This window comes from Xenopus laevis, chromosome 1L (genome assembly GCF_017654675.1).
Source record: "Xenopus laevis strain J_2021 chromosome 1L, Xenopus_laevis_v10.1, whole genome shotgun sequence".
Taxonomy (NCBI): Eukaryota; Metazoa; Chordata; class Amphibia; order Anura; family Pipidae; genus Xenopus; species Xenopus laevis.
Genome location: NC_054371.1, coordinates 42,983,524 through 42,996,218, shown reverse-complemented (window position 1 = coordinate 42,996,218; position 12,695 = coordinate 42,983,524). Strand labels below are relative to the sequence as shown.

The window sequence follows — 12,695 nt, the reverse complement described above, 5'->3', positions numbered from 1 at the left end:
CTTTCAAATAGGGGTCACTGATCCAGTAGCTTATTAAGTGTTGCTCTGTGAGGCTACAAGTTTACGTGTATTGTTATTTTTTTGTTACTTTTCTTTCTGTTCAGGTCCTCTTCCATTCATATACAACTTTCGCATTCAAACCACTACCTGGTTGCTAGGGTCCAAATTAGATAGCTGCTGAAATTCCATGTTGAACAGCAGCTAAACAAACAAAAATTATTTCGCTGAACAAACAGCTAAATAATTCAGAAACCAGATATAATAAAAAATGAAGAGCCATTGCCAATTATCTCAGAATATAACTCTCTACATTATTCTAAAAGTTAAAAAGGAACAACCCCTTTGAATGTATACTGTACAGGCATGGGACCTGTTATCCAGAATGCTCAGGACCTCTGATTTTCTGGATAAGGCATCTTTCTTTAATTTGTATCACCATACTTTAAAGGGGTGGTTTACCTTTATGTTACAGTAACTGCTAGTATGTTACAGAATAGCTAGTGCTAACTGACTTTTTATTTGGTCTTCATTATTCATTTTGTTTTGTTTTTGAATAATTTGCCTTTTTCTTCTTCTGACTCTTTCCAGCAATATAGGAATTATGGGTATAGAGGTTATTTACAAAACATGCTAAAACAATTTAGAAGGTATGTGTCATTTCTACATTCTGCAACGTTCCTCATGGGGGTCCCAAATTGTGCTCGGGGCCCTGGCAGAGTTCTTTCCTGTCTTAAAAATCTGTCCCAGTTTGAACCCAGAAGTCACATTATGTTTGGAGAATGCATGCCAATCACTGACAGTTGTTTTGAATATACTGACGTTTCTATAGGGGGAGATATACCTTTTGTCATTCACAATGCTTCATTTTTTCACAAACAGTCTTGTAAAACTCCCAATATTTTGGTTTGCACTGCTTCAGAAATATTCAATGAATCAAACGAATTGAACGTGAATGCAAAATTGCCCTGATCAAAAGATAATGTTTCCATGTGGAAATATTAAATTTCTCATGAAATCAAGTGATATGGATGACAAGCAGAATTTAAAAAAAATTGCCTGTCCTTTCCCTGCTTTCAAAATGTTAATGGGCCAATGATCAAGTTACTGTGTGGCTTTTAGAACTGAAATAAAATGGGATTCATTATAACTTTTCCCAATGCTTTATGCAGGATACCGTAAACGGCACAGGGAGAGAACATATGGATCCACTATGTCATCTTCCTAGGAATTTCTCCCAATTTGCCTTTTCTGAACGTGGATTCCTGGGGCAGACATCCAGCTGTGGAGCTAAACCGAAGATTGCAGTGAGTATAACAATCCTGAAACAAAAGAATACCGAACCCAACCCTCAAAAAAATGTTTCACTGCATAATAATGATAGATCTACTGCGATGTTATACATGTTGCAGAGTTTCTACTTGGTCTAGAAACTCGTATCAGTTATCAAATGTCAAAGATGCTTATGTTTTTTGTTTAATAATTGGCACCTCTTGGTTGGTGGTGCAATGTAGTGATGGGTGAATTTCGCAGAATTTCGCGGATTCGCAGAATTCTGCATTTTGCCATCTGTGGATTTTTTTTGCAAAACTGCGGTAAAATTTGCCGCAGAAAAATGTGCCCATAAGGAAAAATGCCCATTGACTTTAATGCATTTGGAGTGCCACGCACGTAAAAAATTGTTAGGCATAAAAAATATTTTGACGCCCACTGACTTCAATGCATTTTGCTAAGTTTTCAGCGAAACGGTACAGATTCGCTCATCACTAGTGCAATGTAACTATCCAATGTAACTCTGTGAGTTTCAGTTATCACCTCTCTGGATCGCTACATTGCACCATTGGATTACTGGAAGAGTTTAAATGACGAGGATTTCTTGTACCAGTCAGTTGAACTGAAGAAACTGCTCGGATGAGTAGTGAAATGTCTTCAATGATTAATCAGCAAGTCCAGTTGCTCTAGATTTACTTCTACTAGATATACCATGAGCTGGATGAATGAAAACCTTCGCTGACATAGTGCAAAGTTAACTAAATTATTTTGAGATGAACTTTAAAAAGTCAATTTTATCTTCATTGAAATAACAAATATTAATTCAGATATATATACATGGGACATGTATGATGCAGCTAAATAGCAGGTATCAGCCGAGACACTAGTTAATGGTGAAGGTGGCAACCTCTGGAGTGACTGACTGTATATCAAACACACAGGCAATGGCCAATGTCTATGTTGTCTACAACTCATTATTACAATAAAGTTATAAAAATAAGGACTGTGATATTTATTTGGATATTGGGACATTCCAGTTGTACTGTATCCTAAAACATGTGACCTGGGGTTTCCCAGATACGCAATCTTTCTGTCATTTGCATCTTCATAGCTGAAGTCTACTAGAAAATCATGTTAACATTTAATAAACACGATAGTCTGGTTTTGCTTCCAATAAGGATTAATTATCTTAGTTACAAGGCACTGTTTTATTATTCCAGAATAAAAAGGAAATCATTTTTAAAAAATTTAGATTATTTAGATAAAACTGAGTCTATGGGAGACGGCCCTCCCATATTTCAGAGCTTTCTGGATAATGGATTTCCGGATAACAAAACCCGTAAGTGTTACATGAATAAAAAAAACAATAAAATGGACTCCGGCCTTTTATTCTCCTGTTGGACAGCCCTGCTATAAATATATTTAATGTATCTGTATGTCACCCCTTTATTTCTTTATATAAAAGAACAAAGTGAAATCCAACTAAACTCACAAAACTCAGGCTGTCACTTCATTTTTTGTCTTTTACTTTTGAACCACAAATGCCTGATATTAAAGGTAAAACTGTTGTCTTCCATGTCGTGAGAAGCAGGTATATTATCATGAGGTATAATGTACACATTTTAAAAGAACCACCTTAAGCCATATCAGATATCCGTGCCTGAATGCAGATGACAACGGTGTTTTATTGCTTTTTAGCTCTTGACATCAAAGCCCAATCCATTTAAAAGGGCAAAATATTTGAACTGTAAAATATAGAAGTTTCATATAGAAACCTTCTATATTCTTAAATTACACCCAATATGAGAATAAGTCTCTAGTCCACCACATCCCTGCTTTGTTCTTGCTTTTACAAAGACACTACATTATACCATATTACGCACGACAGACATCAGCATGGAAATTCGAACCCACTTATTTTGGTTTATTCACATTTCCTGTTCATTTCAGGTCCTAAAGTAAACTGGAAACCAGCTCTCATTGTGCACTTTAATACAATAAACCATGTTTAATGGGAGCAAACACAAGGGGGTCCGATGTCTGTTGTAATCAATTTTATTAGACTAAATAAATCAATACACATGTACATTTCAGGGTTGTCTATTCCCTTCATCAAGCATGCATATACAATTTGGCCCATAAATCTTTGGACAGAGACAACTTTTTTCTAATTTTGGTTCCGTACACCACAACACATTTTTGGTAGATACTCCAAAAATTGGGTTAGAGGTCACACACTATTAATGAAACAAGTGTTTTGGATAAAATCATGTGGCGTTAAGCTTTTCTTTACACATCAAGATTGGACTAGAGTTCTGTCAGACAGTCTGCAGTTAGGTCCATAACTATTTGGACAGAGACAACTCTTTTCTAATTTTGGTTTTCTAATTTTAAATGAAACAACTCAGATGCAGTTGAACTGCAGACTTTCAGATTTAATTAGGTGGGTTGAACAAAAAGATTGCCTAAAAATGTGAGGAACTAAAGCCCTTTTTAACACAATCACTTCATTTCAGGGTCTCAAAAGTAATTGACTCACAATTGACTCAAAGGCTATTTCATGGGCAGGTGTGGGCAATTCCTTTGTTATGTTATGTCTATCAATGAAGTAGATAAAAGCCCTGAAGTTGATTTGAGGGGGGGGGGTGCTTGTATGTGGAAGATTTTGCTGTGAACAGACAACATGCAGTCAAACAAGTTCTCCATGCAGGTGAAACAAGCCATCCTAAGGGCTAGTCCACACGGGGCGATAGCGACGCGTTTGCGGTCGCGGCGACAAAGCGCCGCGACAGTCGCCGCGACCGGGGCAGGCGACAGTTTTGTATGGGCGCCTATGTAAAAACGCCTGTGCTAACCACACGAGGCGATGCGCTTTTCAACAGTCGCCTGAAAAAGCCTGGCGAGGCATTTTCAGGCGACTGTTGAAAAGCGCATCGCCTCGTGTGGTTAGCACAGGCGTTTTTACATAGGCGCCCATACAAAACTGTCGCCTGCGCCGGTCGCGGCGACTGTCGCGGCGCTTTGTCGCCGCGACCGCAAACGCGTCGCTATCTCCCCGTGTGGAATAGCCCTTAAGCTGCAAAAACAGAAAAAAAATCCGAGAAATTGCTACAATATTAGGAGTGGCAGAATCTACAGTTTGGTACAACACAAAAAGACCTGGACATCCACAGAAGACAACAGTGGGGGATGATCGCAGAATCATTTCCATGGTGAAGAGAAACCCCTTCACAACAGCCAAACAAGTGAACAACACTCTCCAGGAGGTAGGTGTATCGATATCCAAGTCTACCATAAAGAGAAGACTGCATGAAAGTAAATATAGAGGGTGCACTGCAAGGTACAAGCCACTCATTAGCATCAAGAATAGAAAGGCTACATTGGACTTTGCTAAAAAAAAACATCTAAAAGAGCCAGCACAGTTCTGGAAAAACATTCTTTGGACAGATGAAACCAAGATCAACCTCTACCAGAATGATGGCAAGAAAAAAGTATGGAGAAGGCGTGGAACAGCTCATGATCCAAAGCATACCACATCTCTATAAAACATGGCGGAGGCAGTGTGATGGCTTGGGTGTGCATGGCTGCCAGTGGCACTGGGACACTAGTGTTTATCCATGATGTGACACAGGACAGAAGCAGCCGAATGAATTGTGAGGTGTTCAGAGACACTGTCTGCTCAAATCCAGCTAAATGCAGTCAAATTGATTGGGAGGCATTTCATAATGACCCAAAACATACAGTCAAAGCAACCCAGGAGTTTATTAAAGTAAAGAAGTGGAATATTCTTGAATGGCCAAGTCAGTCACCTGATCTAAACCCAATTGAGCTGCATTTCACTTGTTGAAGACTAAACTTCGGACAGAAAGGCCCACAAACAAACAACAACTGAAAGCCGCTGCAGTTAAGGCCTGGCAGAGCATTAAAAAGGAGGAAACCCAGAATCTGGTGATGTCCATGAGTTCAAGACTTCAGACTGTCATTGCCAGAAAAGGGTTTTCAAGCAAGTTTTAGAAATGAACATTTTATTTTCAGTTTTTTTATTTGTCCAATTGCTTTTGAGCCCCTGAAATGAAAAGACTTTAATTCCTCACATTTTTATGTAATCTTTTTGTTCAACCCACTGAATTAAAGCTGAAAGTCTACAGTTCAACTGCATCTGAGTTGTTTCATATAAAATTCATTGTGGTAATGTCCAGAACCAAAATTAGAAAAAACTTGTCCAAATATTTATGGACTATAGACTGTCTCAGAACGCTCTAGTCCAATCTTGATGTGTAAGAAAAGCTTAACGTCACATGATTTTATCCAAAACTCTTGTTACAGTAATAGTGTGTGGACTCTAACCCAGTTTTTGAAGTATCTGCCAAAAATGTTCTGCCTAATGTTAATATTTGATTTTCTTTACTAGTTAATTTGAATTGAGATTTGCACACACATTTTTTCTAACTACAGAGGAAGCAGACCCTGCAGCTGCAGGGGGGGGCAGGAGGTATAGGGGCCCTGTGAGGCACTAATTCATATACAATAAATATTGGTAAAACAGGTCAACCTCTAGATATTTTGGGGGTCTGAAAAATTATTTGCTGTGGGGCCCAGTAATATCGAGTTACACCACTGGTTTTACCTGTATACTCGTAGGGTACATTTGTAACCACAAGGGCATAGTGAATTGTTTTGGATACACAGTGCACATTCCCTAGCAGCCACACTGTACCCAACCTTGATCCATCTAAATATTTGAACAAGACTGCCCAATAACACCATGCTAAAGCATCTCATAGGCAGGGATGACATTGGATCATATCTGTGCATCTCATCTGGATAAAAAAAACATTCTCAAATTGTACATAGTTGTTTCTTAGCAATTTCCAAATGTTGCAGGACAAACTTTTTATGTGTGTCATCAATTCACTCATCATTTCTCAAATCAATTGAGATAGCTTGAATAGTAAGGCATATGATTTATTATACTAGAAGACTAGAAATTCATCTAGTTTTTAATGCCCCCCCCCATAAAGGGGTGAACAAGGCTTAAAGGAACAGTTCAGTGTACAAATAAAAATTGGGTAAATATATAAGCTGTGCAAAATAAAAAATGGTTCTAATATAGTTAGTTAGCAAAAAATGTAATGTATAAATGATGGAGTGACTGGATGTCTAACATAACAGAACCCTACTTCCTGTTTTTCAGCTCTCTAACTCTGAGTTAGTCAGAGACTTGAAGGGGGGCCACATGGGACATAACTGTTAAGTGAGTTTGTAATTGACCCTCGGCATTCAGATCAGATACAAAAGCAACAGTTATGAGCCATGTGCCCCCTCCCCCTTAAAGTCTCTGATTGGTTACTGCCTGGTAGCATAGTAACATAGCAAGTTAGGTTGAAAAAAGACACACGTCTGTCAAGTCCAACCTTTTTACTTTTTTTAACCTGCCTAACTGCCAGTTGATCCAGAGGAAGGCAAAAAAAACCCATTTGACGCCTCTCCAATTTGCCTCAGAGGGGAAAAAATTCCTTCCTGACTCCAAAATGGCAATCGGACTAGTCCCTGGATCAACTTGTACTATGAGCTATCTTCCATAAACCTGTATTCCCTCACTTGCTAAAAAGCCATCCAAGCCCTTCTTAAAGCTATCTAATGTATCAGCCTGTACCACTGATTCAGGGAGACAATTCCACATCTTCACAGCTCTCACTGTAAAAAACCCCTTCCGAATATTTAGGCGGAACCTCTTTTCTTCTAATCGGAATGGGTGAATTTGTGTCAGCTGGAAAGGCCTACTGGTAAATAAAGCATTAGAGAGATTATTATATGATCCCCTTATATATTTATACATAGTTATCATATCTCCCCTTAAGTGCCTCTTACTAAACCGCTCAGATGTAAAACCCTACTTCATGTAAATAAGCCATTTTCATGATAATACTATATACTTTTTTATTAGTATGTGCTATTGGGTAATCCTAAATAAAAAATTGCCATTTTCAAAAATGGGATCCTAGGATTCACAGTGCACCCAAACAAACCATACAAGTTAGGTCACATGAGCCAATTAACAGACAGAGTTATGTCTTTTGCTTCTGCATTTCTTCCTGTTACATTTAGAGTTGTAGTATTTCTGGTCAGGTGATCTCTGAGGCAGCACCATCATAAAATGGTGGTTCAAGGCAAGAGATGTAATTTTTACTTAAATATATATACCAGTTTGGTAAAAAAAATTAATACACCACTTAAACTATCTGTTGCTTAAGTATTCATTTTGGTGGTATAGTTTTGCTTTAAGATGCAAATATGTCCTATAGATAGAAAGCAACACAGACAAGAGAAAGTATATTTAAAGCAAAGGTCGAGGAAGGCACAGTGGGAAGAATATGAGCTAGCAAGGGTACGTAACAAGAGACCATGGTGTGTAGGAAGCCTACTTATTTTTATTTCAACCCAGGACTGTGGTTAGATGAGTAATATCCTACTTCTTGCCCAAAATAGATTTTCATGAAATTGTCAGAAATGTGTTAATCAGATATCTGTCTAGACAGTAATTAGAAATACTGTAGGTGTCAGATAGTTATGCTGTTGTTGTTTAGAAAGAGACAAACCTGAAAACCTTAAATGGGATATCTTTTTAGATTTTACTGCACCAATGAAGGCAGGTCTGTGGATACGACACTCATCTGACAAAACTAATCAGACTATTTTCTAAGGAAGATCAGTCTGTATTAAGGCTACTACAGCAATTCCTTAGCTATTTGCAGCTTGAACATTGGAACCTGGAAACACGGAAGCTGGTGTGTCTGATATACAGTAGATATTATCCCATAGTTATCTGTGGTCTCAATTAAAGTAGAAGTCTTTTAATAACTGGCTTATGTGTGTTCTCCTAGAAGGCATACGCTGTATATATACATTGTTGGTGTGCTGAAACGGTCATGTCACTCGATTATGATGCAAACTGACCAAAATATTGCATTATGTCAATTTGGTCCAGTATGTTGATGACCACATTGGTTCACTTGTTTGGCAACCTTCCAACATTTTTTGCAGCATTGGCAGGGACCCTTTGAAATATACATTTTGCCTTTTTTTTTTACGTTCCATCTCCTGTAAGACATTCACAGGCTTCTTGAAGGGAGTCCTCACTGACAGATTCCAGATAAGAAGACTAAATAGCCTGTTATCTATGATAGACATGAACAGGCAGTTTGGTTATGCTCTCTGACACAAGGAGTTGTCGACTTTTCATCAAGCTAAAGTCGTCAGCTATTTATCCCTTTTCATATGGACTCAAAGTTTTGTTTCCATAGCAATAACATCTTCTAAAATGTGTCTGTGGCTGCCAAATATGAGGTCAGGCTTCTTCGGCCTACAACTCACTCTGTGTAATGACGTACTTGTAGATGAATATGTTCTAGACACATACTATTGTAATGACTCAATGTAGTGGTCTTGGTATGTTGTTAACTGTGAAAAAAAAAGTTCATGAGAATTTCCAGAAGAGCAGTGAAAATGCTATTAAAGAATACACAATGTCCTGTTCATACATTTCTATACCTCACTATCTATAAACAAATTGCAGTACAGGTATAGGTCCTGTTATTCAGAAGGCTCCACATATAGGGTTTTCCGGATGTGGGGTCTTTCCATAATTTGAATCTCCATACCTTAAGTCTTAGTAAGGATGAAGAATAAGGTCAGTGGTGTAACTAGATGTTACTGGGCCCCACAGCAAATTAATTTTAGGGCCCCCAACATATCCAGAGTTTGTGCTGTTTTTCCAATATATGTTAAAATTGCTCTTTATTTGCTCCTCATGGGGCCCACTAATCTCAGGGTCTGTTCCTCTGTAGTTACGCCCCTGTAAAAGGTACTGTTTTGTTATCACAGAGAAATAGCAAATATTATGTAGAAATTTGAATTTTTTATTTAAAATGAAGTCTATGGGGCAGAGTTACTAAAGGGCGAAGTGACTAACGCTAGCGAAAATTCGCCAGCGTGACATCATGGCAAAGTTGCGCTCTGGCGAATGGACGTAACAACGCAAATTCACTAAAATGCAGATATTATTGAACGTTACCTCTTGCGCCAGACTTGCCTTCGCCACCTCAGACCAGGCGAAGTGCAATAGAGTAGATAGGAGTTTCTCAAAAAAAATTTAGCTGTCTGGCGTCTTTTCCTTTTTCAGGGTGATAGGCTGAAAAATACATTTTTTTTGGGGTAACCGGCTTCCCCCCTACATTTCCTAACATATGGCACATAAACTATACACTGGGCTCATGTGTAGGGCAATAGAACAACTTTATTTTATTTTATTAAGGTTTCCTGGGCTTGTGTAGTGTAATGTATTGGCTGCAACATATACGTCCATTGAAATTTAACTTCCCACTTTATGCAAATTAGGCTTCACTTCGCTTGCCACAGTATCGCTAGTGCTACTTCGCCAGCCATCGGCGCCCTGGACGCAACTTTGCATTTTAGGGAATTAGCGTTGTCCTGGCGAATCTACGCCTGGCGAAGTGTTGTGATGTGATCGAAGCCGTCGCTGGTGAATTTTCGGAGGCTAGCAAATTTGCCCCTATGAGAGATAGTCATCGCATAATTTGGGGTTTTCTGGATGACAGGCTTCCAGATAATGGGCTTCCAGATAACGGATGCCATACCGGTATATGACTTACAAAAAATCTCTACAGATCATTAAGGCAGAGGTTACTCCTGTTTGATGCAGCTTGCTGTTCTGATTAGTAAAGAAGTCTTAACAACAGGTTATTTTATTATTAAGTACTATTACTAATTTACTAATTTGGGTTGAAACATTTGTTCTGTAACCTCCCATTCTGCTCAAAGCCTGTGACACAGTATAGTTCTGTTACTCTAACCAGAGCCAGACTTGAGGCCCAATCAGTTCATTTATGTGTATATTTTTTTTTGTCCCAAATATCTCTACTTTTACATTGTACAATTATCACCTTAGATATTTTCAAAGCCATAGTGAAGTCTGCTAATGTCTACAAACCAACTGTATTGGTAATACCCGGGTGCTATAATTGCACACCCCCCAGTAATCAATTAATAGATTTGCACAGGAGTGGACTGCAATTCAGTTTTAATAACATACCTAATAAGCTACCCAACACTTGGGGGCCGATTCACTAACTTCGAGTGAAGGATTCAAAGGTAAAAAACTTTGAATTTCGAAGTTTTTTTTGGGCTTCTTCGACCTTCGACTACAACTTCGAATCGAAGGATTCAAAGTAAAAATCGTTCGACTATTCGACCATTCGATAGTCGAAGTACTGTCTCTTTAAAAAAGACTTCGACCCCCTAGTTCGCCATCTAAAAGCTACCGAAGTCAATGTTAGCCTATGGGGAAGGTCCCCATAGGCTTGGCTAACTTTTTTTGATCGAAGGATATTCCTTCGATCGTTGGATTAAAATCCTTCGAATCGTTCGATTCGAAGGATTCTATCGTTCGATCGAAGGAATTATACTTCGATCGTTCGATCGAACTATCTGCGCTAAATCCTTCGACTTCGATATTCGAAGTCGAAGGATTTTAATTCCTAGTCAAATATCGAGGGTTAATTAACCCTCAATATTCGACCCTTAGTGAATCGGCCCCTAAAGGACCTCCAGCACTATATTTTCTGACTCAGATGTAAATACTTCTTATGCCATATTCATAAGATAAAAACACATTAATATTCTAAGGAATACTGTTATCCTGTTAAGTTTCTGGTAGTCTGGATGCTCTTTGATGTTCACCATGAAATAAGATTTACAGCTTTTCACTACTGAAAATAATGTATCCCTTTCTTGGCACACGCTTGCAGAACCTAGAGGGCTTACCTGCTGGCAAGCAATGAAACCTGGGCACTCAATGGGGGTGCCAATGTGTTAGGCACCCCTTACTAAATATAATCATTTATTTTACACTCTGGGCTGATGCTCCTGTTTGTTGATTAGTGCATTGCCCCACAGTAATATCCTGTGAGCGCTGTGCTGCCATCTCTGTAAATGCCCTGGATGTTCTGGACAGCCCGCGGGCACAGTAGAGTAAAATTCTGATCTTTAAAGCTAAAGCTCAGATTTTTACTCTCCTTCTTCCAAGCCAAGCCATTTGTACATGTTATGCCACATTGGTCACAAATGCGTGAGAATGGAGCAGTTGAGCCGCAGACGGAACCCTGGAATTACCTCCAGCTTGAAGGTGGCAGTAGCTCTTGCACGCAATTCAGAAGGACTGATCTTAAATGTTAAAAGCACAACTGTATCGTACTCCTTTGGATTATACGTTGCTACATTCTTTTCAAGCAATTGATATTTTTTATAGAGCTTTTTTATGGCAAGTTATATGTATGGTACATTCCTCAATATATTCTCCCAGTGAACATAGATTACTGTTGTATATGGGGCTGCAAAATATTAGTGTATGTGATCAGAGAGCTGCCACAGTAGGCAGTAAAATAGCCGTTTAATGCATATCAGATGATATCTTGTCACAACAACAGAAAGCTATTTAAACTTTTCTCATGGGAATGGTTTTGATTTAGGAGCTGTAAAACATTCCTCACATGTACAACATAAACACATGCATTCTATATCATAGCAAATAGCCAAGACAACAGTATTTTTGCAACTAAGGAGGGGTTACCTAAACTGTTTTTAAATCTTAATTTCCACTGACATTTTACGGATAGTGTTACACATTGGCCATTTGTGACATAAACTTAAATCTTGGCTCTCATGAGCAGGCGAGACTTTCCCTTGTTCACCCTGTGTCTGTTCCAGTACAGGGAATAAGCTGGTGGTGGAGCCCAATGGCCCCACTGGTAGAGTCCTTGCCAGGAACATCTGCAACCATTCCAGATGCACTTTTCCCAGTAAAGAACAATGGGAGAAACTGGCTTCTCCTGTAATTCTTCATAAGTATTCACAACCTTGAATATGTAGACAAAATATATATATATTTGAAATCACAAAAGAAAGTGGACTCCCCATTGCCATCAAAACTGTCTCCTTTTGCAATACTGTTATCTACATTTTGATTGTGATCAAATACCTCCAGTCCTCCATCTCTTTTAGTGAGGAAGGAGGTCACAGAACTCTGCAATCTAAATTCTAGAAATTCCTATTTACTGAATATTTCTAGTTATCCTAAACTAAGGGGGTTATTTATTAAAGTCTGAATGCCAAAAACTCGAAAAAATTTAGTTTTTTTTTACTATAAAATCCAAATATTTTGTGGGAAAAAAGCTCTAATTTGTCAGGATTTATTAAAGCCAAATGCTGCAAAAAGTCAAATCTGAAAATCCGGGATCTGAGACCTGCCGAGGTTTTTATATGAGTCATTGGGAGAGATCCCCATCCTATTTGGAAGTTTCTGTAGTCTGCACTGGAATTAGCCTGAAAATCTAACTATTTGGGGCTTT

The 12,695-nt window shown here is 38.6% G+C and overlaps 1 protein-coding gene across 1 annotated transcript in view; it reads left to right on the top strand.

The window, feature by feature from the left end:
- The window catches only part of LOC108698577 (rho GTPase-activating protein 7-like), a 60,665-nt gene that overhangs the window by 35,248 nt on the left and 12,722 nt on the right, over positions 1–12,695 (top strand). The window contains exon 5 of the mRNA XM_018230182.2: positions 1,170–1,304. Within this exon, the coding sequence (XP_018085671.2) occupies positions 1,170–1,304 (135 nt within the window). The remainder of the gene's footprint in view (positions 1–1,169; positions 1,305–12,695) is intronic.